Source organism: Pithys albifrons, chromosome 18, assembly GCF_047495875.1.
Source record: "Pithys albifrons albifrons isolate INPA30051 chromosome 18, PitAlb_v1, whole genome shotgun sequence".
Classification (NCBI taxonomy): Eukaryota; Metazoa; Chordata; class Aves; order Passeriformes; family Thamnophilidae; genus Pithys; species Pithys albifrons.
Genome location: NC_092475.1, coordinates 14,234,312 through 14,259,898, shown reverse-complemented (window position 1 = coordinate 14,259,898; position 25,587 = coordinate 14,234,312). Strand labels below are relative to the sequence as shown.

General features: G+C 49.9%; 2 protein-coding genes across 2 annotated transcripts in view; both read right to left on the bottom strand.

Annotated features, from left to right (window-relative positions):
• Positions 1 to 548, bottom strand: part of LOC139680245 (cohesin subunit SA-3-like) — a 20,209-nt gene extending 19,661 nt beyond the window's left edge. Inside the window, exons 1-2 of the mRNA XM_071572690.1 lie at positions 528 to 548; positions 311 to 361 (exon numbers count right to left, since the gene is read on the bottom strand). Of these exons, the coding sequence (XP_071428791.1) occupies positions 311 to 361; positions 528 to 548 (72 nt within the window). The remainder of the gene's footprint in view (positions 1 to 310; positions 362 to 527) is intronic.
• A 592-nt stretch (positions 549 to 1,140) lies between these two features.
• On the bottom strand, positions 1,141 to 25,587 carry CEP250 (centrosomal protein 250). The gene is made up of 24 exons (XM_071573123.1): positions 25,440 to 25,587; positions 24,653 to 24,759; positions 22,294 to 22,521; positions 21,651 to 21,747; positions 21,084 to 21,182; positions 20,171 to 20,332; positions 19,683 to 19,861; positions 19,050 to 19,232; positions 18,759 to 18,903; positions 18,354 to 18,500; positions 17,952 to 18,182; positions 15,983 to 16,176; positions 15,497 to 15,624; positions 15,148 to 15,317; positions 14,157 to 14,336; positions 12,485 to 12,628; positions 11,758 to 12,038; positions 8,578 to 8,737; positions 7,693 to 8,005; positions 7,141 to 7,265; positions 6,831 to 6,951; positions 5,856 to 6,010; positions 2,757 to 5,366; positions 1,141 to 1,203 (listed from the first exon to the last, which is right to left on the bottom strand). The coding sequence occupies exons 1-24, from the start codon at positions 25,494 to 25,496 to the stop codon at positions 1,183 to 1,185; spliced, it is 6,237 nt and encodes a 2,078-aa protein (XP_071429224.1). The 5' UTR covers positions 25,497 to 25,587; the 3' UTR covers positions 1,141 to 1,182.

Here is a 25,587-nt window from a genome sequence, read left to right as displayed (position 1 = left end):
ACAGATGATCTCAGAAGGCTTTTCCAGCCTTAAGGGTGTTATGATTCTATGATCCTGATACTTTCAGGTGACTTCCAGTGTTCTGAATTTCCTCCCAGCCCCTCTCCCACACTGCATGACCTTTATGCAAGTCAGAGACAAGACCCAGGTAAAGGATGTAGTTTGGCTGTTGCCAAGAGGAGCAGGACTGACACTGCCTGGGGCATTCACTTCCTGACAGTCAAACAAACCTCAGGCTGGAGCATCATGCAAAGCTGCACCCATCAATACAGCCACAACAGCATTTGAGAAGAGTTTTCCTACTCCTCACCTGCTCCTGTAACTCTGCTAATCGCTGACTGCAGTGAGCATGAGACTCCTCCTGTGAAGAAAAACAAGGATTTCACTTTAGTCTGCAGCCTGCTCAGGGCCATAGTCTTATATCTGACTTCTATTAGGTCTCTGTTGGGGGCTACTGCCACTGGGATTTGCCATCACTCCTCTGTATGGTCAGAGCCTCCTGCCAGCAAAGAAGCTTCTGTTCTCACCTGTCTAGAAGTGGACACCATGTGCTGGTCAGACTGGGAGAGAGACAATCCACAGGCACCTGGGAGCATCTGACCCAGAAAACACCTCCTCAGCCTCCTCCGTTCACGTTCCACCTGCACATTGGATGGCAGAAAGGCTCACAGAAACCTGACAGAAACCCTGGGCCAAAAGGACCTGTGGACATCAAGGCCAGGAGGTCTCTGCTCACAGACCCTTAATTGCACCAGGGAACAAAAGAGCACTGAATGTGGTCTATGGAAGAGAGTCAGGTGTGTGTCTGGGGACACTGGGCCCAGGAGGGGGGCACTGCAGTGAAGGTGCATTTGTGAAGTCCTTGGGATGCCAGAAGAGAGAGAAAATAAAAGGTGTGCACACAGCGGGGAGAGGGAGAGGGAAGAAAACAAGGTGAGGACTCCAAAGTGCTGTCTGGGAATGGTGTTGTGTTCCAGACAACCGGGAGGCTTTGCAGAGGCAGCAAATGCAATTTTACCTGCTCAAGAGTCCTCCTGAGCTCAGAATTTTGTTGCTTCAGCTCCACCTTCTCATCTTCCAGCCTTGCAACTGTTCGCTGAAGACATTCCAGGCTCTGTGATATGAGTCTCTTCTCTGAGAGCCATGACAGCTGCCCCCCTTCTGCAACAGCCTGCTGGGCATTCAGAGAGGAGATTCTGTGAACTGGTGCCATATAAAGATTAGAAGGTGTTAGAACCAACATATCGGGGAGAGTGACCACAACAGGAATGGATAAGGCCCTTCTCCCCCTGGTGCACAGGCTGAGGCAACATCCCCTTCTCCAAATCACAATGGAGAACTGACTTGTGTGTTCTGGATGTGCTTTCTGCTAGTTTTGTTCAGTGTCCTGCAGTGGAAGCAATCATTTCCTATTCAGCCACTTCATAGTTTTACAAAGGTCTGTGGCATCTCCAGCTCCCTTCCTCTCAGCCACTTCTTGTTGATTGTGAAGAATTTCACATTTACTCTTAGGAAAATTTCCTCTTAGGAAAATTATTTACCCTCTTTGGTCATCCTCTTTGACTATCACTGCACATTCTCCTATCTAGAGTTGTACTCTCTGTCCTTAGACAACCCAACATGTGCAAGCTGTGGGTGAAGCATGTATTTGTGCACTGATGGAACACCATGGGTTTGTTCTCTGTTCTCTTTACCTGTTACATCCTCACACAGAACTGCTCTGTAGAAAAAAATCACATTCTTAAGCTGTGTGTGCTGCTCTAAACCGAGTCAGGAGTCACCTCCCCTGCCCTGCCTTTCCTCATGAACTGCTCCTTGGAACATGGATAAATGTGGCCTTGATACCAGCACTAACCCAGTCTCTATGATGCAGCTGCATTTCCTGATCGACTGCTCTTGCACAGCTCATCTACATGAATGGAACTCAAATCTCCCATTGTTTTCATGTTCCTTCCCCTGTCACCTCTTTACTTCCTATCAGCAGGTCCAAGACCTGTCAGCATCCTGATCAGGCTGCCAGTAAGGTTTCTCAAGTCATGTGCAAATGTGTAATGCATAAATACAGTGTTTTATTAGCAGTTTTTTCTACACCAATACACTAATGGAATGCCAGAATATTGGCAAATCCCTGGCAAGGCTGTTGCAGCTGTTCCACCAGCAGGACCCAAATCAGTTCATCTGGGAGAAATCCACACAAATTTGCCTTTGTGCTTTTTGGATGGTGGAACAAGCAGATCCTGAATAAGCACTGAAGCCTTTAACCTGATCAGGCAATGGTATAAATCCCATTCCTTTTTAGTACACTGTACAAGCTGTGCCTCCATCTCTGAGAGCATCCTCTGAGCTCCAGCAGTGCAGCTGCTGTTCAGCCATCAGTTCAAAACCCTGCCAAGGTCAGTCCATCAGCCTGCTCAGTGGCTCCCTTTCATTTCCATGCCAAATCCAAGCTACCACATGTTGGCTGACCTTGCCTAGGCATGGGAGAAAGAGTTCCCCATGGGCAGCTTTTGGACCTGAGCTGATTGGAACAGCAAACTCCAGAGCTGTGTCAGTCTCTGCGGGCCTGCCAGGAGACATTCTCGCAGGTGAATGGTCTCTGCTGGAGCCACACAGACCGACGAGGCTGCAGCCCTGGCTGCTTTGCCCAAGCTGCTCAAGTACTGATGGGAATCTCTATTGCCACCTCTTGGTGGGGAACATCACTGGAATCCTTCACGGATGTTAAGAGTGGACTGAGGATCAATCCTAGTGCCTACCTGTTGATGAAATCGGTCTGTGTCCCTCTCTGAAACCATTTTCTGCAGGATGACTAATTCTTTCACCAGAGTCCCTTTGGCCATTTCACTCTCATCAAGGGCAGCTCTCAGTATTTGTGTCTTCTCTCTCCATTCGAGTTCTCTGCTTTGTGTCTCCTTCAAAGCAGCAGCCACACGCTCCAATTCCTCCCCATTTGCTTTCCTCTCAGCCTGCCATTGTTGCCTTAGCTCCTTCTGCCTCTGCCAGAGATGGTCTCTCTCATGGAGAACTTTCGTCTTTTTTACTTCCTCCCATTTTTGGAAATTTTGGATTTGTTTCTTTAGGGTCTCCCCTTCATCCTTCCATTGCAAAGTTGATGTTAATTCTTTCAGGAGTTCACTCTGCCTTGTGAGCTCTTGTTCTCTCCCTGTCAGGGTCTCCTCTAAATATCTGACTCTGTCTGTTTGGCACTTGATCTCTTCATCTTTCTTTGTCAGAGTCTGCTGAACAAGCTGGAGGTCTTCCTGAAGAGCTCTTATTTCCTCTTCTAATTCCTTTTGCTCTCTTTGAGCTTTGGTCTGTCCTTCTTTCTCAGGGAAGGCTTCTTCTAGCAGCTTCTCTTGCTCTCCCTCATGTCTAACCTCTTCATTCTTCTTGGTTGGCCTAAGCTGGAGATTCTGCCAAGGCTTCACTTCTTTTTCTTGGTGCCGGAGTTTTTGCAGAAGAGTTTCATTGTCTTCATCTTTGTCCCTCCCCACTTCCTCAAGCAGACCTATTTGCTTCTGGCATGATGTTAGTGCTACTTTCATGCTTTCTTCCTGAAGCTGGAACATGCTCATTTGTTCTGTCTGCTTGAGGAACTCCAAATGGTTCTCTTGTGACGTCTGCCTCATTTTGTCTTCATTCTGCTCTATACTTTGAGTCTGCCTGCCTTCCACCTCCTTCTGCTCTTGAAGGTCCTGGACATGCTCTTGCAGAGACCCTCTCTCTTGACCTCTGCCTTCTAAAGAGGATTCAGCATATTCTGGTTTTTGCATGCTGGCTTTAGTCTGTCCCGCTGTCTCCTCCTTTTGCTGTTGCAGCTTAGAGATGGCTTCCTCCAGAATGCGGATCTTCTCTTCTCTTTCTTTCAGAGTCAGGGCTGCTGCCTGGAAATTTCTTTGCTCAGCTTCATGCTCTTCCTCCTTTTCCCTGCATGCCTCACACTGCTTTTTAAGGGACAAAATTTCCTGCTCTTTTTCCTTTAGTTCCACTTGAAGATGCTGCAGAATTTCCTTCTGCTGTTCAGAGTCTTCTTGTTGTTTTTGGAAGGTCTCAATCAGTTCCTTCTGAGATTCAATCATGACATCCTTTTCTCTCAGTACTGTCCTCGTGTATTCTAAGTCTCTGTGCAAGACATTGATCTGTTGTTCTGTTTGTTCCTCATAGTTCTTTGTTTGTTGCTTTTGGATGTCTATGAGTCTGTCTTTTTCTTTTAAGGTTGCCAAGGTCTGCTCCAGTTGGTCACGGACAGTCCTTAGCTGCATTTCCAGGGCTTCTTCAGCTTCCTGGAGTTGCTTTTGTTGTGACTCAAGCTCTTGATCTTTTCTAGATAAAGAGTGTGTCATGTTTTCTACTTTATCAAGAAGCTCTTGCAGATGCCCCTCTTGCTTTTCCTTGTGCTGCTGCAAGAGCCTTAACTCTTCCCTTTGAGTGTCACACTCACTGTCTCTCTGCTGAAGAGCTCCCCTCAGCTGTTCAAGGCTGGCATGCACAGATTTCCCCTGTTCTCTCTCCTTTTCCAGTTCTTGAATCTGCTGACTCAGAGACAGAAGCTCCAAGTTTTTCTCCTGCAGGTTTCCTTTCATATGATCAAGGTCCTCAAGCAGATTTCTCACTTGTGATGCACCATGTTGTTCTAGAACCATTATTTTCTCCTCCTGGGATCTGATCTCCTGCTCCCTCTCTTCCAGCTGCTTGCTCACCTTGCTGACAGCAGCGCTCTGCAATTCCAGCTGCTTCTCCAGCTGCCCTATCACTTCTTGCTGGGATCTGATCTCCTGCTCCCTCTCTGCCAGCTCCCTGGTCACCTTGCTGACAGAAGCCCTCTCCATTTCACGCTGCTTTTCCAGCTCCAGTATCTGTTCTTCCTGGCATCTCATCTCCCGCTCTCTCCCTTCCAGCTCTTTCTTTAAAGCAATCCTTTGTTTTTCTTGCTGCTTCTCCAGCTCCTTTATCTGTTCTTGCTGGGATTCTGTCTTTCTTTCTTTCTCTGTTATGTCCCTAATAACCTGATTGAGAGCATTTTTTTGCATTTCTTTCTGCTTTTCCAGGACTCTCATCTGCTCCTGATACATCTTCATTTCTCTCTCCCTCTCTGACAGGATGGCTGTCATACGAGTGAGATTCTCCTGCACAACTTTCCCCTCTTCGGCCTCTTTCTGGAGCATCTCCATTTTCTTCTCCTGGTTTTCAACTTCCTCAGTTTTCATTTTTAAGATGGACAGTGCAGTTTGGAGTTCTTCTTCAAGGGAGTGACTCCTCTCTGTTGCTAAATTTGCTTGGATTTCAGAGGCTGTAACCGATTCCTCAAGAAGTTTGATGTGACACTCCAGTTGTTGTTTCTCTGCTTGCAGCCTGTCCCGTTCATGCTGCAAAGCAGGGACAAAAAGAGTCAATCATTCCATCTCTTGTGTCTGCTCTTCGTGGCAGATCTGAACTCCTGCTGCAGTGGCAGGCACGGGCTGCCCCTCTCTCCCTGCCTCTCGGGATGCTGCAGACCTTTCCTGGGCCCCCCTTTACTCTGCGTCTTTCCCAGCTCCCTCAGCCAGTCCCAGCTGCCTTTCTGCCCTTCCCTGAGCTCTTGGAGCTCTACTCGAGGTGTCCTTTGGGGAGGAGCTGCCAGAAGTGCAGGCAGGATTCCAGGTCAGACTTAAGCCTGATTTAGGCAGTGCCATGACAGTGTGCTCTCCATTGGGGAGGAAGGGAAGTTCAAAGGACCCCAACCTTTGCTTTCCTGGGTTTGGGGCAATAGGGAGTGGTTTTTAATCTCTCCTGTGTAGAGTTTCCATGCTCCCATCCCCTAGAGGATGATCCAAAACCAACAAGAAAACAACCTTTCTGGCTTCTGCCAGTCTCACCAGCGCATCCTGTTTTAGCTCCTCCATGCTCTGCAGTTTTCTTTGCAGAGACTCCACCTCCTGACGCAGAGTCTGAGCCTCTTCCTTCCTTGCAGAGGCCTCTTCCTTCAGGGCAGCTTCTAGGGAATCTCTCTTGTGTTCTGCTGTCCCCAGCGCTGCAGCAGGAAAGGCCAAAGGGCAAGGGAAAAAGCAAAGAAAGACAAACTGATGTGCATCCTGCAGACACAACAGCAGTGTCTTCTCTGCCTGTCTGTGTCACCCAGGGCCTAAGGCCAAAGGGCTTCCAAAGCTGACAGAAATGTGGGAAACTTCCAGGTAGAGAAAAAGGGAGAATAAAAATGGAAAGGTTCAGAGGAACATGAAAGTGTGTTTGCCCTTCTGCTTGTTGAAAGACCAGGACTGAGGGTTTGGCAGCCCCTCAGCCACAGTGTTAGAAGCAGGGAGAACAGACATGGGGCAAACAGGGAGAGAGACAGGAGGGGAGAGCCAGATGCAGGGTCCCAAAGGAGAAGGAGGAAGAGGCAAAAGCCAAGACTGACTAGGACCCTGGGAACTGACCAGCAATACCTGAGAGACAGTTTGAGGCAAGGAAAACAAGACACTGAGGTGAAAATGCAGTTGTGAAGCACAGTGGGCAGACTAAGACAGGGAAATGGGCAGAGGTGCCTGTCCAGCCACGTTACTGACAGGCCAATAGCTCTGGAATGGCCTGGAGTTTGGAGACATCAAGGTCCTCCTACTTAGCAGAGACATGGGACCTGAAAGGCACCTCCTCTGCACAGGATCCCGGTAGCACAGCCAGATGCACTGCCAGCCATGGGATCCTTCTCCATTTACAAGCTTGCCCTGGGTCTTCTATGGAGAAGTCTCCTGCTGCTTGGTTTTTACCCCAGGCACTGCACTTTTCCTCTGTGTGGCATCAGAGATCGCCAATGGTGAGGCAAGACAGAGCAGTGGGTGGGAAAAAAGCTGTACCTTCCTGGGTTTCAGCCAATTGTTTGTGCAGCTCCTGACTGCGGGCACACCAGTGGTCCCTCTCAGTCTTTCTTGTGCTCAGTTCCAGCTCCAAGACCTGTGTTTTCTTCCTGGTGTCAGCCTGGAAGAAGTAAGAGGAGCAGAATCACCTCTCAGAGCCACTGCTGGCACAGTAATGGTAGATATGATCATTATCCTCCTTCCTCCCCGTGGCAGTGAGACAACCCCCTCTTAACAGGAGTGACACCCATCCTGGCATTGGCACTCTGCTTGTGGGACAGCATTTCTAGGTGCCCAGGGCACACATTACCAGATCTTTCTGAGTCTGCTCCACGTGCTGATGCAGGTCTTGTAGGGCTGCTGCCACTCTGTCCACCGTGAGCTCTGCAGAGAGGTCCGTGGCCTGAAAAGCAGCTTGATCCACATGACCCTGTTCTGAAGAGAGAAGACATTCTGTTTCAAAACTTAATCCAAGGGTCTCCAGCATACAAGGCCTCTTTATACACAGGAGAAGGTGGCAGTGCCTTTGCCATCATCCTAGAGCTCGAGCCACAGCAAGCCATGTGTCACAGGCTGATGTTATTTGAGGACCACTCATGTCAGTGCTGCCCTAAAGCTGACTGCACGTGCCCTGTGCTGTGACAGGACTCGGGCCCTTTTCCGTTCTGATGCTGATCATTTCCCCATATACAAACATGGACTTGTGTCTCTGCAAAGATGTCAAACTTTCAAGACTTCCCAAGGCTTGAGGCAGCCTAAAGTGAAAGGATGAGTCTCTCAGGCCAGGATGACCACACAACACCCCTTCCTCCACCTGCTCTAAAAGCTCTAGAGATGTGCTAACCCAGCGCTCAACACTTGCCTGAGCTCCAAGTGACAAAGTCTCTGCTGTCACTGATCATGCCGTGGAGAACCAAGTGCAGTTTGTCCAGCTGGGATCGGGTTTCCTGGTGGGCACTGTTGGCCTGTTGACACTCTGTGGCCAAGGCCTCTGCTCTCTGCTCAGAGCTGTGGAGCCTCAAACGCAGATCTGACCTTTCTGCCTCCAGGGTGTGCAGAGAGTCCCTCAGGCTCTGCTCGCTTGCTTGAGACTCCTCCAGGACCTGCAGCAGCTGCTGCTGTCGAGTTGCCTGGGCAGCCTCCTTCTCCAGCACTGCTTCCTGCAGGGCCTGGATCTGGAACATGGATGCACAGAGTGTCAGGGACAGGGCAGCTCCTGAGGCAGCAGAAAGGGCTGTACAGCCAGGAATGAAGGAGAAATTCCTTCCAGCACAAAACACTCCAGAAACAGAAGGCACAAAGTCAAGGGTTGCAATGGGGAACAATAAACTCAAAACATGGAGAGGGGAGGCAATGGGAATGTTTGAGGGTGCAGCTCCAGAACACCAGATGAACTGGCTGAGGCAGAGGCACCTTCCCCAACGTGACAGAACCACCTCTGTGTCCCCACATTGCTCAGTGCCCAGCACAGGCACAAACTCCATCAGGGACTACACTGGCAACAGAGGGATGGAGAAGCTCAAAGCAGTCTGCTGCTTCTCCTCAGAGAGTTCATGCTGGGACCCAGGAGAGAACAGGGACAAACACAGGCAGGAGACACCAGATCCAGCCTTGACCTCAAGGTGTGGTGTCTCTGGGCAGAGCACAGGAGCAGCGTGTGCTGCTGGGAGGGAATCCAGTAGGGTTTAAGCAAGCTGGACATGGTATTGTATGTCCCTGGAGACAAGGACTCCAGTGCATAAGTCACCTGGTTCTTGAGCTCCTGCACTTCTCCCTTGCGATCTGAAAGGACCTGCTCAGTTTGGTGAAGAGCAGAATGGAGCTCAGACACCTCGTTCTGCTGGGCAAGGTTTGTTTCTTCCAGGGTTCTGATCCTCCGGTCCTTCTCTTCCAGACACACAGTCAGCCTGTGGAACAAAGTAACTGATGGTAAAAGGCATTCTTGTTTCTTGGGTGCCTCAGAAAGGGTGGTGGAGTTGCCCTCTAGGTGAGGCAACAGTTGGGATGTATCAAACCCTTTTTTGAGGCAGATGATGAGCACATTGAGAGCTTATGGGTCAGGATAAAAGGGCAGACAAGTAAGGGTCACTTTGCTGTGGGTGTTTGTTACAGGCCACCTGATCTGGAGGAGAAGTGGATGAGGCTTTCTACAGGTAGCCTGAAGCACCCTCAAAGTCACAGGCCCTGGTTTTTGTGGGGGACTTTAGCTACCCTGACATCAGCTGGAGAAGCAACACAGTCCAGGATGTTCCTCAAAAGTATGATGACAACCTGCTGTCACAGGCAGGGGAGGATCCCAAAAGGAATGGTGGGCTGCTCAACCTCATACTGACAACCAGGGAAGACCTTGCTGAGAGTGAAGTTTGGGGGCAGCCTTGGCTTCAGTGACTGTGGAGTTCAGTTGGGTGTGAGGGGGAAGGAAGACAGCAAGTAAGATTACAGTCAGGGACCTCAGGAGAGCTCACTTTAGCCTCTCCAGGGATCTTCTTGAAAGAATTCCATGGAAACAGGCCCTGCAGGTAAAAGGGGTCTAAGAGTGCTGGTTGATGTTCACAGATAACTTCCTCCAGGCTCAAGAAGAATGCATCCTAATGAGCAGGAAACGTGGCAAAGGAGGCAAGAGACCTGTGTGGGTAAATAAAGAACTCCCATCATTACTCAGGGGGAAGCATGAAATACACAGGAGATGGAACCAGGGTCAGGACACTTGAAATGAACACAGATGAGCAGAGGAAGCAGAAATAAGACAAGGAAGGCCAAGGCCCACTTGGAATTAAATCTGGCTAAGGATATCAAGGACAACAAAAAGGGCTTTTTCAAATCCATTGGTAACAAACGACAGTGTGTGTCTGCTCCTGAACAGAGGGGACACCCTGGTAACAGAGGACACAGAGTTACTGAACACCTTCTTTGCATCAATCTGCACTGACTAGACCACTCCTCAGAGATCTCTCACTCAGAACATAAGGGCAAAGGAATGCTGGAAGCAAGACTTTCCCTTGGAAATTCCTTGGAAAGTCTTCCTTTCAAGGAGGATTGGCTTAGAGAATACTCATATCCACATGGGCCCTGACAGCATGAGTCCATGAGTGCTGAGGGAGCTCACCAACACCACAGCAAGGCTGCTCAAGGTCATCCTTGAAAGGTCATGGAGACCAGGAGAGGTGCCTGAGGACTAGAAGATAGCAAATGTCACTCTGGTCTTCAAAAAGGACAAGAAGGAGGAGCCACAGAACTACCGGCCACTCAGCCTCCCGTCAGTCCCTGGAAGGGTGATGGAGCACCTCCTTCTGGAGGCCATCTCTCTCCACATGGACACCAAGATCAGAATTCACTAAAGGCAAATCCTGCTTGACCAACCTGATGGACCTCAACGATGAAACATCTACCTGTCTGGATGTGGGCAGTGCAGTGGATATTGTGCACCTCGACTTCAGCAAGGCCTTTGACACTGTCTTTCACAACATTCCCAGGACAAACTCAGGCAGTGTGGGCTGTGGACAGTGAGATGGGACTGAGAACTGGCTGAAAGACAGATCCCAGAGGGTCAGCAACGCAGGGTTTAGCTGGAGGCCTGTCACCAGTGGTGTCCCCTGGGGTTCAGTACTGGGCCCAGTACTCTGTAACTGGTTCAACAATGACTTGGATGAGGGGGTTGATGCCCCCTCAGCAAGTTCACTGATGACACAAAGCTGGAGGAGTGTTTGATACCCCAGAGGGTTGTGCAGCCCTTCAGAGAGACCTTGACATGCTGGAGAGATGGGTAGAGAGGAACTGTCTGAAATTCAACAAGGGCAAATGCAGGTCCTGCACCTGGGGAGGAACAAGCCCCAACACCAGCACAGGCTGGGGCTGACCTGCTGGAGAGCAGCTCTGGCAGAAGGACCTGAGGGTCCTGCGGGACAAGCAGCTGGCCATGAGCCAGCAGTGAGCCCTGGGGCCAAGGAGGCCAAAGGGACCCTGGGGGTGCATTAGAAGAGCATTGCTAAAAGGTCAGGAAGGTGCCCCTGCCCCTCTGCCCAGCCTTGGCAGGCACAGCTGCAGTGCCATGTCCAGCTCTGGCTCCTCAGCACGGGACAGACACGGAGCTCCTGGAGCGGGTCCAGCGCAGCCTGCGGAGATGCTGAAGGGCCTGGAGCATCTCTGGGAGCAGCCAAGGCTGAGGGAGCTGGGGCTGTTCAGCCTCCAGAGGAGACACTAGAGGGGACCTCCCCATGGCTGGCAGTGCCTGCAGGGAGGGGCAGAGCAGGGACTGGGCTCTGCTCGGGAGGCCCAGCCATGGCACAAGAGGAACGGGCAGGAACTGATGCCCAACAAGTTCCACCTGAACATGGGGAAGAACTTTGCTGTGCAGTGACCTAGCACTGAACAGAGCCCAGAGAGGGTGTGGATATTCCAGAGCTGTGTGCACACAATCCTGTGCCATGTGCTCTGAGATGACCCCGATGGAGCAGCGAGGTGGGACCAGAGGCCCCACTGTTGTCCCATCCAAACTTACACATTCTGTCACTCTGCTTATCTGGCTTTGATCCCAAATCATGGCCTTCAGATGGTTCTGCCAAGCACAGGGATCAGGATGCCAGGCTGATACACATCCCAAAAGTTTCAAATTCCTGGACCCAGGGTGTAGCTGATGGATGCATCCAGATCGTTACACTGCACCTTGTGCAGTGTTAACCCCCCCAACCTGACAACAGAACACCCCCTTAGAGGGGAAGAACTACTTTAAAGACCTTTGTCCTCAGAAGAACTGTAACTGAGGGATTAACATAAAATGAAACACAACATCAAGAGAATCACACACATCTGCATGGATAGTTCAGAACTCTGACACTTAGGAAATGGTGCCAGAGCCACTTAGAGCTGCAAAGATTGGAAAGAGGGAATCCACAACACAGAAAGCACAGTCCTACAGGCTTTCATTTACCTGGCTGTTTCCTCCTCTAGGGCCTTCAATGAAGACTGGAATTGTGAGTTTTGCCTCTCCACTTCTTCCCAATGGCTTCTTTCGCTCTCCAAGTTCTGCAGACAAACTTTCTGCTCCTTCTTCTCATGTTCAGCCTCCTCAAGGATCTTCCGGAGCTTCTCAACCTCCAGCACCTTCTGCTGTGACAGTTCCTGAGCCTCACTCACGTCTTGCTGAGCTTTGTGGGCAATGGCTTTCTGAGACTCTCTGGAGGCTGCAAGCTGAGATGTCAAGTGTTCCACCTCAAGTCAAACACAACAAAGCAGTCAAAGTACAGCTTGTCACTGTCAGCCATGTCTCAGACTGGGAGGAAAGGCAAAGGACAACTTTCAGTTCCACCCTGTCCCGACAGGATCAGATTCTCAGTGGATACAGACAACTTTCAGAATCCAAGGGGGTCCCCAAGGGCGTCTGAGAAACCACCTCAAAAAGCAATGCCAGCAGTAAGAGGCCAGCAGAAATCCCTGCTGGTGATTGCTGCCCAACAGGCCAAAGGACTAGCCCAGCTGTCCAGGGCAGCAGCTGAGCTTCAGCAGCCCAGGCAGTGTCCTCCAGAGCAGCTGCTTTGGAGCCCAGAGCATGAGGCAGTCAGCAGGATCAGCCCATCAGCTGCTGCTCTGCAAGGGAAAGGCGACAAAGGCACAAACCACCTTTAGTTGATAGGTGTGGCTGCTGCTGTTTCACTCACCTGTTTTTGTAGATCCTCCCTCTGCTCAAGGAGGAGAGTAATTTCCTCTTTGATGTTTTGGAGTTCTTCTTTGTATCTCTTCTCTGCTGCCTGGAATTCACTCTGAGCTTCCTGCAGCTCTGCTTGCAGCTCTGCCTTGATGGTCTGGGAACACAAATGCAGAGCAAGTTCCTGGATCTGCCCTTAGGCTCAGCTTTTTCTGCTTTCTCTCTCAAAACCGCATTCCTTCAACCACTTCTTCTGGCTTCTCTACTCAGCTCTGCTTTCATTGCAACCCTTCCTTGCTGGGGCTGTGCTCTGGAGCTCACCAGGCTCTGTGCTTTCAGTGCCTGCACTAGTCCTTCCCTTCTCAGTCCCAGGATCTGCATTTTATGTACTTAGTGCCCTTCACTCTGTTCTGTGGCTACTCAGACTTACCTGCCCCTTCTCTTGCTGCTCTTGCACCTCCTGCCTCAGCTGCTGGACCTGCTGGCAGGCTTGGCTTAGCTCTCCCTGAGTTCGGAGCAGTGTCTCTAATAAAACTCTTCTCATTCTGCTTTTCCAGCAGGACGTGCACAGAAACAAAAAGGATGGGTTCACACTCCCCATACAACATGTGTGTGTCAGGACACAAGGACTGATGGGCTCCTGCCTTCTCAGAGCACTGTGCTGCTGCCCTCCAGGGTCCTTCTCTGCCCAGGAGGAGACAGAGCTTCCCAGGGAAGACTGGCACCATAAACAGGGTCCTTCCATGATTGAAGCCCCAACAGACTCTCAGTTGTCTCCCAGGAAATGGGTGGCATTTCCCTGGTCTATGGCTGTGCTTCTGAGGGTGTCCCTCCTCTTCTGCCCTGTTCTCTTTATCTTTCAATAGTGACTGTTGCACCTTGTGAGCAGCAGAACAAGTGCAAAGCTGGTGAGAGCTGAAGGGAGCAGCTCCTTCACAAAACTCATGTGTTCTATGGAGCACATTGGTAAAAATTACTTCAGTTTCAAGGTATTCAACTGACTTAGGAAAGTTCTGACATTCCAGGGACACACTGTCATCCCTGAGCACTGCCTTGGCATTTCAATACCTGCAGACACAGTTTTGGGTACTGCTGTCCCCAGGCAGTCTGCAGGAAGAGCACTTTGGGGAGGACACAAGGAAGTCTCTCAGCATATGACAGGGTTGCTTTGGCACAGGAGATCTGGATGCAAATCAGCTTCCAGAAAATGACTTAAAGCAGAGTCCAGAAGACACCTCTGAGTTACTGCTCAGAAATATTCCAGAGGAGGGTTTTAAAAGATTTTTCTCTTGTCAGCATTCCTGCTGTGCCCTCCCTATTCCCACAAAAGAAAATCCTCATCCATCCTCCTGGGGATTCAGTTCCCACAAACTCAGTTTGGCTATAAACACTTATTAGTAAACATCACATGAGGACTATTAGAAGAGTGAAGATACTCTGAGGTGAGTCTTGCAAAAAACAGAACACAACAGCAGCACAAAAATCTCAACTGAAAGGTGATATTTCTGCCTGGCTTCTTATGCAAGGTCTCATTCCTAGTCCCAAAGAGAGGCCTGTTCACCCCTGGTGCCCCCAAATGCAATGCAGAAGACATGGAGGACGTGCTCCACCCAGCTCAATATCCTGCCATCTCCCACAGCTCCAGCCTTGTAAAACCACACCAATTCTCCTTTCACAATCTTTACCTCTTGTCTGGCATTTTCAAATCTAGTTCGTTCCTCTTCTTGTTGAGCCTGCAGGGTGGCAACTTTCTGTGTCATCTCAAACAGAATCTTCTCATGCTCCCTCTCTGTCTCTGCCTTCTCTTTTTCCCATTCCTTGAATATCCTCTGCACCTCTGCCTGGTGCTCTTCCTGTTCACTTGCCTGATAAAGGGAGGAAAAGTCTTCAAGTTGAAGTGCCTGCCAAGCTCCTCACAGAAAAATGTGAAACTTCATCCCTCCCACAAACCCCAACCTGAACAGGGCTTAGGAATGGCTTTCTGCCCTCCCACCAGAAATCATGACCTATTGTCATGGAATTTGACTGGAGGGGCAGCAGGTGCAAGAACCATGGAGTCATGAAATGCCTTCTGTTGGAGAGACCTTCACGAGCACTGAGTCAAACCACTGGAAAAAGGAGATGTCCATGCTGGCTGCCTGTTTCCTGGCACCTCTCTCCTCAGGCTTTCTCTCTGCTCTCATAGAGTCTCTGTGCTCAAAGTTCCCCTCCCTTTTCAGCCATGAGCAGGTGCAGATGGTCTGCAGGACAAGTAGGAGGTCAGGACCCCCATGACCCAGTCACAAGGACTGAAGGACCAGGGACAAGGGGCCTGTTCCATATACTTCCAGCCCAAAGCTGATCCCTCTGTCCCCAGGCAAGGGCAGAAAGGAAGGAACCAAGCTGCCTCACGTGCAGCTGGCAGTGCTGTTGGCATCTGCTCCACGGCAGGCAAGAGCTGGGGCTCATCTTGCCCTTGGGGACCACCCAGCCTGCTCTGGAACTCATCTGACAGCCACACTGAAGCCGTGGCTGCATTTACTGTCCCAGCATCATCCTCTGGGGCTTCCACTGCCTGGCCCAGCAGCAGGAGGCCTCTGGCAGGTTATTGCTCCCATTCCCTGTGCTCAGGCTCTGATTCTGCTGAACCAGCCCACAGAGCTGGCCCGAACAGTTTACACACTCAGTGTCTCCTACCAGGTCTTGCAGGAGCTTCTTTATTTCCCCTTGACGAGCAGTTTGCTCAAGTCTGAGGGTATCCTGGTACTGCTGCTCTGCCTGCAGGAGCTGTTGGGCTGTGTCTTCCCTTTCCTGTTCCCTGAGAGCTCTCTCTTCTTCCAGCTCACGTTGGAGGCACTTCACTTCCCCTGCAAACATGACCAATGGCAAGATTCAGAGTCTTTACTGACCTCCAGCCCTTTCAGTTTCAGTGGAGGGCCCTGCCTCCAGCACCTCCACGCCTCAGCAGCCCTGCAGACAGAGGGGCCTTTTCAGCAGCTTCTCTAGGCCAGGGCATCACCAGAAACAAAGCACATGAGGCTCCCACCTTGGATCACCTCCTTGGCCTGCATGACTGTGTGCAGCCGAGCTTCCAGGTGACTCCTGGTGATCTCCAGCTGAGAAACCTGCTGCTGAGCTGCAAACAGGCTGGATTCCAGGGTCTCCTTGACTGACCTACAAGGTGCAAATACAGAGATAAAAGAGTTCCTTGCTCCTGACACCCACAGAGATTATTCCAACATCACGTGGCTCACAATCCCCACATCTGAGTACAGAAATTGGGTGGCATGGAAACTTGTATATAGAAAGCATATTTGTGCCATTTTCATAGCAAAGCAGGGCCCTGTGAGGGAATGCCCAGGCCTTCCTTACTGCCAGGCCTAGGGCAGACAGCCTGGCCCAATCTGGCCTCAACAGCAAATCTACATCTGAAAAGCACAGCGGATCCAAGAAACCCCCGTGTAGCGTTTACCACCTTTACAATTACAGCCCTTCAGTCATGTCCTGCCCAGGGTCTCCTCCCTGCCTTTACCTGGCCTCTGCCAGCTGCCCAGAAAGGCCTTGTCTGTCCCGCTCCGTGGCTTCCAGTCGCACCTCCAGGGCAGCCTTCTCACGCCCCAGCAGCTCCTTCTCCCTGCACACCTGGGCCAGCGTGTGCTCCTGGCGAGAGGCCTCGTGGTGCAGCTGCTCCAGAGCCCTGCCAGCCGACTCCTTCTCCTGGGAAACCTGGAAGATGGACACGATACAGCTCGAGTCCTTCCTTTGGAGCCCTGTGTAGAGCCAGCCACTGCCCCCTTGGAGTCAGCCAGAGGACAAAAAGCTACTGCACTGTGGGCTCAAAGTTTCAGAGCATCTGCTGGATGCAGCACAGACACCCTGGGCTGCCAAAAGGCTGTCAACTTGGATGTGATGTGTCAGGCCCTTCTGGTTTGCCTGGGACCAGACACCTCCTTCATGACAAACATCCCTGCTCCAAACCATGTGCTGTCATGAAAAATATTGCATCTTTCACAACTGCCACTTTGCAAACAAGATTTCTATCAGAATCTCTTCCAGAGCTGGAAATTTTCAGACAAGGCTGAGCAGAAGCAATTTTCTTGCTGAAGCAAGTGAAAATACACAGGGTTTCTCCTTCTAGGAAAAAAACCCCACATGAAAGTGTCACCTGTCCCAGGGTGTAAAGCAGCTGTATGCACGCGGGCATGCTTGGCAGGGCAACAGCCCTTTTGGTGAGCAGTCATTTAGTGATGGAAGTCTGGCTGATGTGGCCAAAGCAGGCTCTATTTGTACAGCACTTCACACCACCAATACCATTTACTCGTCTTACACAAAGAAGTTGTGTAATGTAGCTTAAGAGTAACTGTGCTTTTTGAGCTGTTTTCTTCAGTATAAAACCTCTGCTGTGTATTTGTAAACCTACCACATCCTCCAAAACTCAGACTAACAGAGAAGAGACCATGAGAAACAAACCATTCTCTCACAGTTATCCAGTAATATCCAATATAAACCTTCCACTGGCACAACTTGGGGCCATTTCCTCTCCTCCTGTCCCTGTTCCCTCAGAGCGGAGGCCAGTCCCTCCCCGGTTTCCCCCTCCTGTCAGGGAGCTGCAGAGAGTGAGGAGGTCCCCCACCTCAGCCTCCTTTTCTCCAGGCTGAGCCCCAGTATGTCCCTTGGCTGCCTCCTGGTGCTCCAGACTCTTCCCCAGCTCTGTTCCCTTCCCTTCTCATGGCCCCTCAGTGTCTCTTGTTGTGAGGGGCCCAAAACTGACCCCAAGTTTTGAGACGAGTCCTCACCAGTGCCCAGCACAGGGGGATGGTCACTGCCCTGGTGCTCTTTGACACACTATTTTTGATACAAGCGAGGATGCCTTTGCCCTTCTTGGCCAACTGGGCACAGTGATGGCTCAAATCCACCAGCACCCCTAAAACCTTTCCCCCCCAAGGAGTTTTACAGCCACAAAGTTTCACATATGACTTAAAATGGAATTTCAGGAATTTCATGATGTCACACTGTTCTTAGCAGTACCAGACAGCAGCCATGGACTGCAGCTCTTTCCTGCTCTCTAGGCTCAAATAAATGGAGTTTTGAAAGCTGCAGACACCAGAACAAAAAGCATCAACTGAAACATGCAGCCCACACTTGTTTCAGAAAAAAGGGTCAGAATTACAGTTTGTTTCTTTTGCCACATGTGAGAGCAGTAGCCCCACTCAGATTCATGGGCAACACAATTGACTCTTTGCAGCTTATCAAAAGTCAAACAAGAGGCCAACAAGAGGCAGGTGGACTACAAGACTCTGCAGAAGCACAGGACAACTCAGAGAACTGCAGAACAGCTCTCCATGCCACCTACACTTTCCAAAAAGGAGCAAATGAAGCCTTATGACTTCCAGCTCTACCACATGTCCCCTTGACTAAACCACTGCAGAACCCAACAGGTACGGATCCCCTCAGCCAAGCAGCCAAATGCCCACCTGAATACACCACCGTTTTGGTCTCACCTGACAGAGTTTCTCCTGGGTTTCTGCCTTCTCCTCTCCCAGTGCCCTCAGTTCCAGCCGCAGCTGCTCTTGTTGCTCCTCTCTTTCCTTCAGCAGCTGCTCCAGCTGAGCTTTCTCTCTGCAGAGCTCTTCATTTCCTCTTTCACAGTAGTTCAGCTTCTCCTGCTCAGAGATCTTTGCTCTCTCCATCTCATCCACTTTAGCTGACAGAACTTCCTTCTCTTGCTCCAGCTACAATGAGAGAAGCACGGAAGAAATGAAGTACAAGAAGCATTACTATGAAAGCTTGGCTCAGACACAAAAGGAACATTACCATGGTCCGACTGTCCCCAGGCAAGAAGGCTGAGAAGATGCAATAGCTGGAGATGAACATCCGGCAACATCTTTGGCAACTCTGCTCACCTGCAGTACATGTTTGTTCAGCTGCACTTTATCCAATGCAAGAGCTTCATTGATGCTGCTCATCTTTGCTGCTGCAGCCTGTAGGTCAGCTCTTTCAGCATTCAGCTTGCTCTGAGCCCCTGCCAGCTCTACCACTGATCGCTCTGCCTGGAGAGGGACAACAAAAGCAGCAAAAACCCAGACTTCAGGCAGCAACTCCACCTCTCTGGCTGCCTCTGACATGCCCAGGGCAGAGCTCCCACTAATATTGTGGGGACCAACAACCACAAACAGTGAGTGTGGTCAGGTCACCATTCTCCAGGAGAACAACATTGCCCCTGTTCTTGTACTGCCAGAAACAGCATTTGAGGCACTTTTGCTAGCAAAAATCCCTCCAACAAGTGTCTAGGAATGAGTTGTCCATACCGTCTGCAGAGCCATGGTAAGCTCATCCTTCTCCTGCTCCAGCAGATCCCTCTGAAGCTGCAATATCTCCAGTGTCTGTCTCATGGCTAACAACTCCCTCTGCAATACTGAGTGTTTTCCTTCAAGTGCAGCCAAGTCCTTCACTCTATGAGGATAAGAAAGACAAGGTTTTTATTGAGAAACAGTCTGTGCTACAAATGTGGAGCATTTGGGCACCTTTTGTTCCTTTACACTGATCATCCTCAAGTCCAGCACTGCCCACACCTGCCCAGACAAAGCCTGAGCACTCACAGGAGCTCCTGGTCACGCCGCGCTGTCTCTACCCTCTGCTGCTGCTCTGCCTTTTCTGCCTGGGCTGACTCTTCCTTCAGCTGCAGCTCAGCTTTGCTCTGACGCAGAGAAGAGGCTTCTTGCTCCATTAATACAAGCTGTTGCTGTAGCTCTTCCTTAGTTTTCTCAAGTTTTCCACAGTCCCTGCAGAGACAAAGCTCAGTCAGGAGACCCAAGAGGCCTGGAGAGTCACAGATTCCATTTTCAGGACTCCAGGACGGAGCTGAGGGCAGTAAGCTAAGGGAGATCTTGCTCTTTCCCTCTCAAGGAATCCCATGAAGAGGGAAAGGAAGGCAGGCTTTTGTCTCCCTTCAGTGAGAAGCAGTGGCTGGGAAAGGGCACCCAAAGAACAGCATTCAGAGAAGCAGTTTGGTGACAGAGAGGTGTCTTGTGTTCCAACATCGCTGTCCATCTCCAAGACAGCCTTGGCAGTCACAGCAGAGCATGACAAGCGCTGACAGGACAATGATGAAGTGCCACACTGAGGCCTACACGTGATAGGACAGGTGCCCAGGTGTTGCCCAGAACACCTCTGAACTCACAGAACTGGAAGCAGAATGGCTCTTGAACACAGAAGGAGGAGGAAACACTCACCTCCTGAGTTCCTCTACTAAGGACTGCAGGTGCTGTTGGTGGCTGCTGGACCTCTTGCATTTTTTCTCCAGTGTGTCAAGCTTTTGCTGCACCTCCCTGCACTTCTCTTCCTGCTGTCTCTGCTGCTGCAGCAGGAAATTGTTGTAGTCCTGCCTGGCAGAAAGCTCTTCTCTCAGGGCCTGCAGGAACAGACAGGGAAAGAGCACAAACAAGCAATTAAGGAGCAGGGAAGGAGGCTCCAGAGAGCTGGCAGAAGCAGCAAGCAGAGATCACTCTCCTGAAGGCAAAAGCTTTGATGGAAAGAAGGGGTAAAGGGACAAGCGGTAGAACACAGAGCTGGTGACACCAGCAAGGCAATGAGGGACCACGAGTGCAAAGGTGAGAAATAAACTAACTCAACTGGCTGAGGAAATGGAAAGGTGTCAAGCTGAGCGAGGCATCAGTAGCTGAGCTTGTGGCCAGTGAGCAAGACAAGCAGAAGCTCTCACCTGTGTTGCCCCTCGCATCCTTGCCAGTGCCTCCAGAACCAATCCAAAGGCATGCCCTGTGTCAACGAGTCTTGGAGCCGAGAAGATGTTCCCAGACCCCGTGCGCTGGGAGCTGTCAGTGCAGATAATGCTGACCAGGCTGTCGCTGTCGTCTAACACCACCTGAGAGCCCAACAAGCTGTTAGTCTTTGCTCATTCTATTCGGTTTCCTTTACCTTGTTCTCCTTTGCCCCTCACTTTCCCCTGGAGTTATTAAAAACTCATTCCTCTCATTTCTTCAGTCCACAGAGGTTTGTCCCTGTGGCCTCAGGTACTCCAGGGATTTCTGAACACAGTTACTCTTCACAAGTGTGAGGTGGCTGGAGGCTGCTGAATGCTCACTTTTTTGAAGCTGTGTAAAATAGCTGATGATGAAACCCTTCTCCATCAATTGAATTTTAGGACTAAGTTAAGGTCACCCCTGAACAGTTGCAGTTCTGGGGAGATTATAATGGTCAGTGAACACAGAGGGAAGGAGCAGAGCTGGCAAGTGCATCAACTGAGTCAGTGACCTTTTATAAAAATCTGAAGAACAACAGAGTCATTGCTCAAGGAGGGTGGGGGAAGTGCCTAAGAAACCCTGGAACACAAATGTTAAATAGCACTCTCAAAGCACAGTCCAAGAGAGATCTCAGTGGGACAGTGAAGGCAAAGGTACTGGAACTTCTGGTGGCTCAGGTGAAATGTTACAAGATGGACAACTTGCAATTCAGAACAGGTTCTATGTCAGAAAAGTGGCCTAAACATTAAAGAGACAATGGCATTTAACACAGTCAGTACATGTCTCTCTGGCCCCCAGGCTAGTCTGTTGCCTTCCTCAAGTACTTTAAAGTCAAATTTATAGGGATGTGGTCCCTGTCAACTCTGTACTCACCTCAGTGATATTTTTAATGAGCTTTTGGAGGAAAAGATTCTCTTCTTTGGCACTTTTAGTCAATGAAGCTTCAAATTCTCTCTCTATCCTACTTGATTCCTGAAAATAAAGAAAGGGTGAGGTGGGCAGGGAACAGCTGCTCCCATCTGCAGCATTCCCATCCTCAGTAGCACTGTCACACCAATGAGTTTCAGCCCTAGTGATTCCAGTATACTCCTGCCTGTATCTAGTCCATTCCTTTGGTAAAATGAAGACCAACAGCTTGTTTTCATAGACTGCTATCAAGCTGTCAGCTCCAAACAATTCTGATCCCCAGAGACCTAGAAGTTACAGGCAGAAGAGCATTGGTGCAACCCCATGGAGGAAGACACCTGAACTGTCTGCAGATCCTTTGCCACTGCCTGCACCTGAACTGACTCCACATCTGCCAGACTCAGAAGGTTTAAGGTGCCTGATGTTCCCATATGCTGAGCATCTTTACTGCTCTCTCTCTTGAGGAAGCCACACCTCTGTGCTCAGGCTGGACAGCAAACACTGGGCTGTGTCCCAGGTAAAGGTAAAACATACTAGAATCTCCACTGTGTCGTTAAGTGTTTTCACGATCTTCTCCTTCTCCTCGTTCTGCTTCTGAGACTGTACAAGCAAGGCTGAGAGCTCCATCACCCTGAGAAGAGAAGGTCCATGTGCCATTCCAAAAGCTGTGCACACCATCACCTGTTAAAGAGCAAAGCAGCTCCCCAAAGCATAGCAGAGAAAGTTCAACCCAGAAAACTCAGCAATGGCAGCGCTTATCTCTGTGGGTTAGGACGCTTGATGCTGCAAAATGGTACTTCTTGTCCCAGAGGCCTCTGCCCTCAGTCTTGCAAGGAATCATCAGCACAGAGGTGCTACAGTGCTTGTGATGGCTCTGGGCAAATTCCTCCCAACAGCTTCAGCAGAACCCTGAGTAGCAATAGGGACACAATTCTCTTTATACTGGTTTTGGTTTTTCACTAAGAATCAACTAACAGCAAAAACACTTGTAAGAGGCAATCTCTTCTCCACTCTTGGCTTACTCAGAAGAGTTTCTGTCAGACAGATGATGTTTTTCTACCCTTTCTGTTAAGGCAAGAGTTTGCGTGGGGACAGAAATAGGGCTGTGCAGAATGGGTGTGTTCTAAATGTGAGCAAAGAGATAATGTTATAACAGCAAAGTGTCAAACACCTTTACCTGTCCTGAAGCTCCTTCTTCTCCAGGTCCCACCTAACTTGTAAGGCCACCACTTCCTGAGTCTTCTGGTTTATTTTCTGTTCCACTTGCTGTTCTGCCTGGTCCTTCAGGACAGGTTTACCCAGAGTGATGGACTTCCTGAGCTGCACGCTGGAGCTCAGGTGGGAGCAGTTCACAAGTATAGATCCAGAAATCCTCATTTGTTCTGCCTTCAGCTCTGACAAATCTCTGGAGAGAAACCAAGAAAAAGCCAATGTTCACACCAGCATCTTTATCAGCTGACTTACTTCTGAAGCATGTCATCATGCAATAGGAAATGCTGACAGGCAAGATGACAAAAACCCTGAGATTAACTCAGCTGGTTAGCACTTGGTTGTAATAATGCCAAGGTCATCAGTTCAGTCCCCTCTGTGGGCCATTGACTTAAGAGTTGGACTCGATGATCCTTGTGGGTCCCTTCCAACTCAGAATAGTCTGGGATTCTGTAAATGTGACCGCTCTTCTCTGCCCTGACAGGCATCTTTCCTGCAGAGTCATTCATGTGACACTTGGGGACCAGGACAAATCTTGGCAGCTCAGCAATGACTTTCCTGTTTTCTCCTCAGATAGGAGAAGAAAGATACGGCACTGCCAGAAGGCCTCAAGCACCCCTAATTACTCTTATTAATTGTTGCTCCTGTTTTATCTTATTAACATACTCCTGATTATCATAAAGAGATGTCAGGAATTTTACCAAGGTCCCCAGCTTCTATACAAGGGGATCAGCCTTAAATGCTGTTATCATCCCCACTTGGACTGCTAAGAGGCTCATGACCTTACCTAGACAATACAAACTTCAGGAAGGTGGTGAAAGAATCAACCTAAAATGGTGTAACACAAAAGCACAAAACCCCCAAAAACTAAATAGCAGGTGAGACTCTACATAATAGGGAAGACCTATAACCAAGTAAGACAAATGGCTGACAGTAACCCAGAGTTTGAAATTGCATGCTGACACCAGAAAAAGGTACTATTATGGCTATGTTGTTTTCCTTTGTGTAGAAGGCAACTGTGGGAAAGGAACCTCAGTGAGCCCAAGAACACGAAAACAATCATAAAAAGACGTATGAAACTAAGCAAAATAAATTGGATAAATATAGTAACAGGGTAGAGAAGCTATTCTTTCTCTCAATAATGCTGGGAAAGGAGTAAGTGGATACAAACCAACCAGAATAAATGTATATTGGAAATGAAAAGGGGAAAAAAAAAGATGCATTAATGATCCTTCTCTCAGGAGCAGTGGGAAAAGGAAACTGGTGAGATTTTTAAGGGAGGTTTTCATCATTCTCTAAAAGGGACTGCTCCATGCACCAAAGCATGCCTGTTGTAGTTTGGGATTATTATGTAAATTCTCTCCCCTGCCACTTAACTGCCCAAGCCAGCGGTTAACAAAAGAAGCAGTTAACTGTCGATCGCCCGGGTGGGGGCAGGTTTGTCTCTTTTAGTTTTTTTTGGATATTCTCCCCAGTCTTGGCTCAGCGGAACGCGGGAGTGGGGGCTCCAAGGAGGCAGCTGCCCTGCTGGTTACTGCTGGGGTTTTTCCTGGCTGTCTTGCCGCTGCCCACCTCGGACTACTTTTCGTGCCGTGCTGCTGCTGCTCCCTGCCTTGGATTTGCTGCTGGTTGCTCGTACCTTGGACGGGGAACACAGGGGGAAGAGACTGAGTCCATCTGAAAGCTCACTGCTCGTCTGTCTCGCTGGAGAGGGACTGAAACTCACTCTGCAGCCAGCCGGGCTGTGACATGGACACTTAAGTATAACCTTTCCTCCCGGAGAAAAAACCTGCTGGGTTTTGTTGTTGTTTTGTTTTTTTGGTTTTTCCTCTCTTGTGGTGTTGGGGAAGTGAGTTGCACTAGTCTGTTTACATATATATATATAGCAGTTATCCTTCTTGTATTAAAATTCCTTTTCTTAAATTTGATAAAGAGTGGTGTGATTATCGTGGAGGAGGCCCCTCCCCTGCTTGTGGGTAAAACATTTTGGTTTTTTCCCCTCAAACCGAGACAATGCCCAGCTTCAGAGAGTCTGTTCCCAGGTGTCCACACATGCTCACACATCACCACAGCCAAGTCACCTGCTCAAGGCCTCTGCAGAGCTCACAGCTCAAGCCCCTCAGCTGTATCTGAAAACCAGCAGCAAACAAAACGCTTTTGAAAACAGCCCAAAGCACGCTGAACAGCATTGCTTCCAACTGCCAAAGGAAGAAAAGGTAGGATAAATCCACTTTTGCTGTAACTAAGGCAACGTTGAGGTTCAAAAAGCAGGTGTGCAGGCAAGCCACAATTTTCCTGCAGGAGATCTCGCCACAGCTTCCACTCACCGGTCCGTGGCAGTCTTCATTTCCAGGAAATGACGGCGAAACGTCACCACCTGACGCCACAGGCCGAGCAGACGGTTGTGTTCCCCCCTTAAGTACTTGTCGTAAACCTAAACATGCAAAGACAGAAAAAAATGCCAACTCAGCCTTCACTGTCATTGTACACATCTCTCAGACAGGGCAGTACAACCACCATCACCAGGTGCCCTTTACTAACTACTACACCAGGGGCACCAAGGACACCACAGAAGCACACAGCACACCTGCCAAGAAGGGAACACCCACACTTCTCCTGCAGCAGTGGATAGCAGCAAAGCAAACTAACCATGATTCACCCCCTCACCTTGCACAGGGTCTCATGCTCATTGGAGGAAGACACACACAGGCCCTCCAAGCCCAGCATCAGGTTGCCTTAAAACAGGCAGTGGGTATGGGAGGCCTGTCTTGTTCCTCTGTTTGGCCACTTTGAATCTGAACACATACAGACCTCTCTGGTCTCCACTGCTCGAGACAAGGATTCAGGAGCTATTACAAAGACAAGCATTCCTGTGACTGCCCTACAGTGCCCAGCAAGAGCCACCATTTGCCTTCACGACTGAGCGGTATGGTCAGAGCAGGTGGGCATCTTCCACCAGCACCATCTGCTGACACTCCTTCCTCTCACTCTCCTGCCCCCTGCTTACCAACACCAAAACATCCTCAGCAGAGCCACAACCTCCACACAAGCTCTCTATGCCAGGAACAAAACACATTCTCATTCCCACCTGGCATTCCCACAGCCCATCCCTACCTCACGCTCATGGCGCCATTCACTCTCCTTCAACTCCAGCTCCTCCCGGGCCCTCATCCAATCCACCGTCAGCTTTCCGACGTCTTCTTTGAGGGCTGAATTAATCTCACTGGCTTTATTGAGGTGCTCCCGCAGGAGACTGTTCACT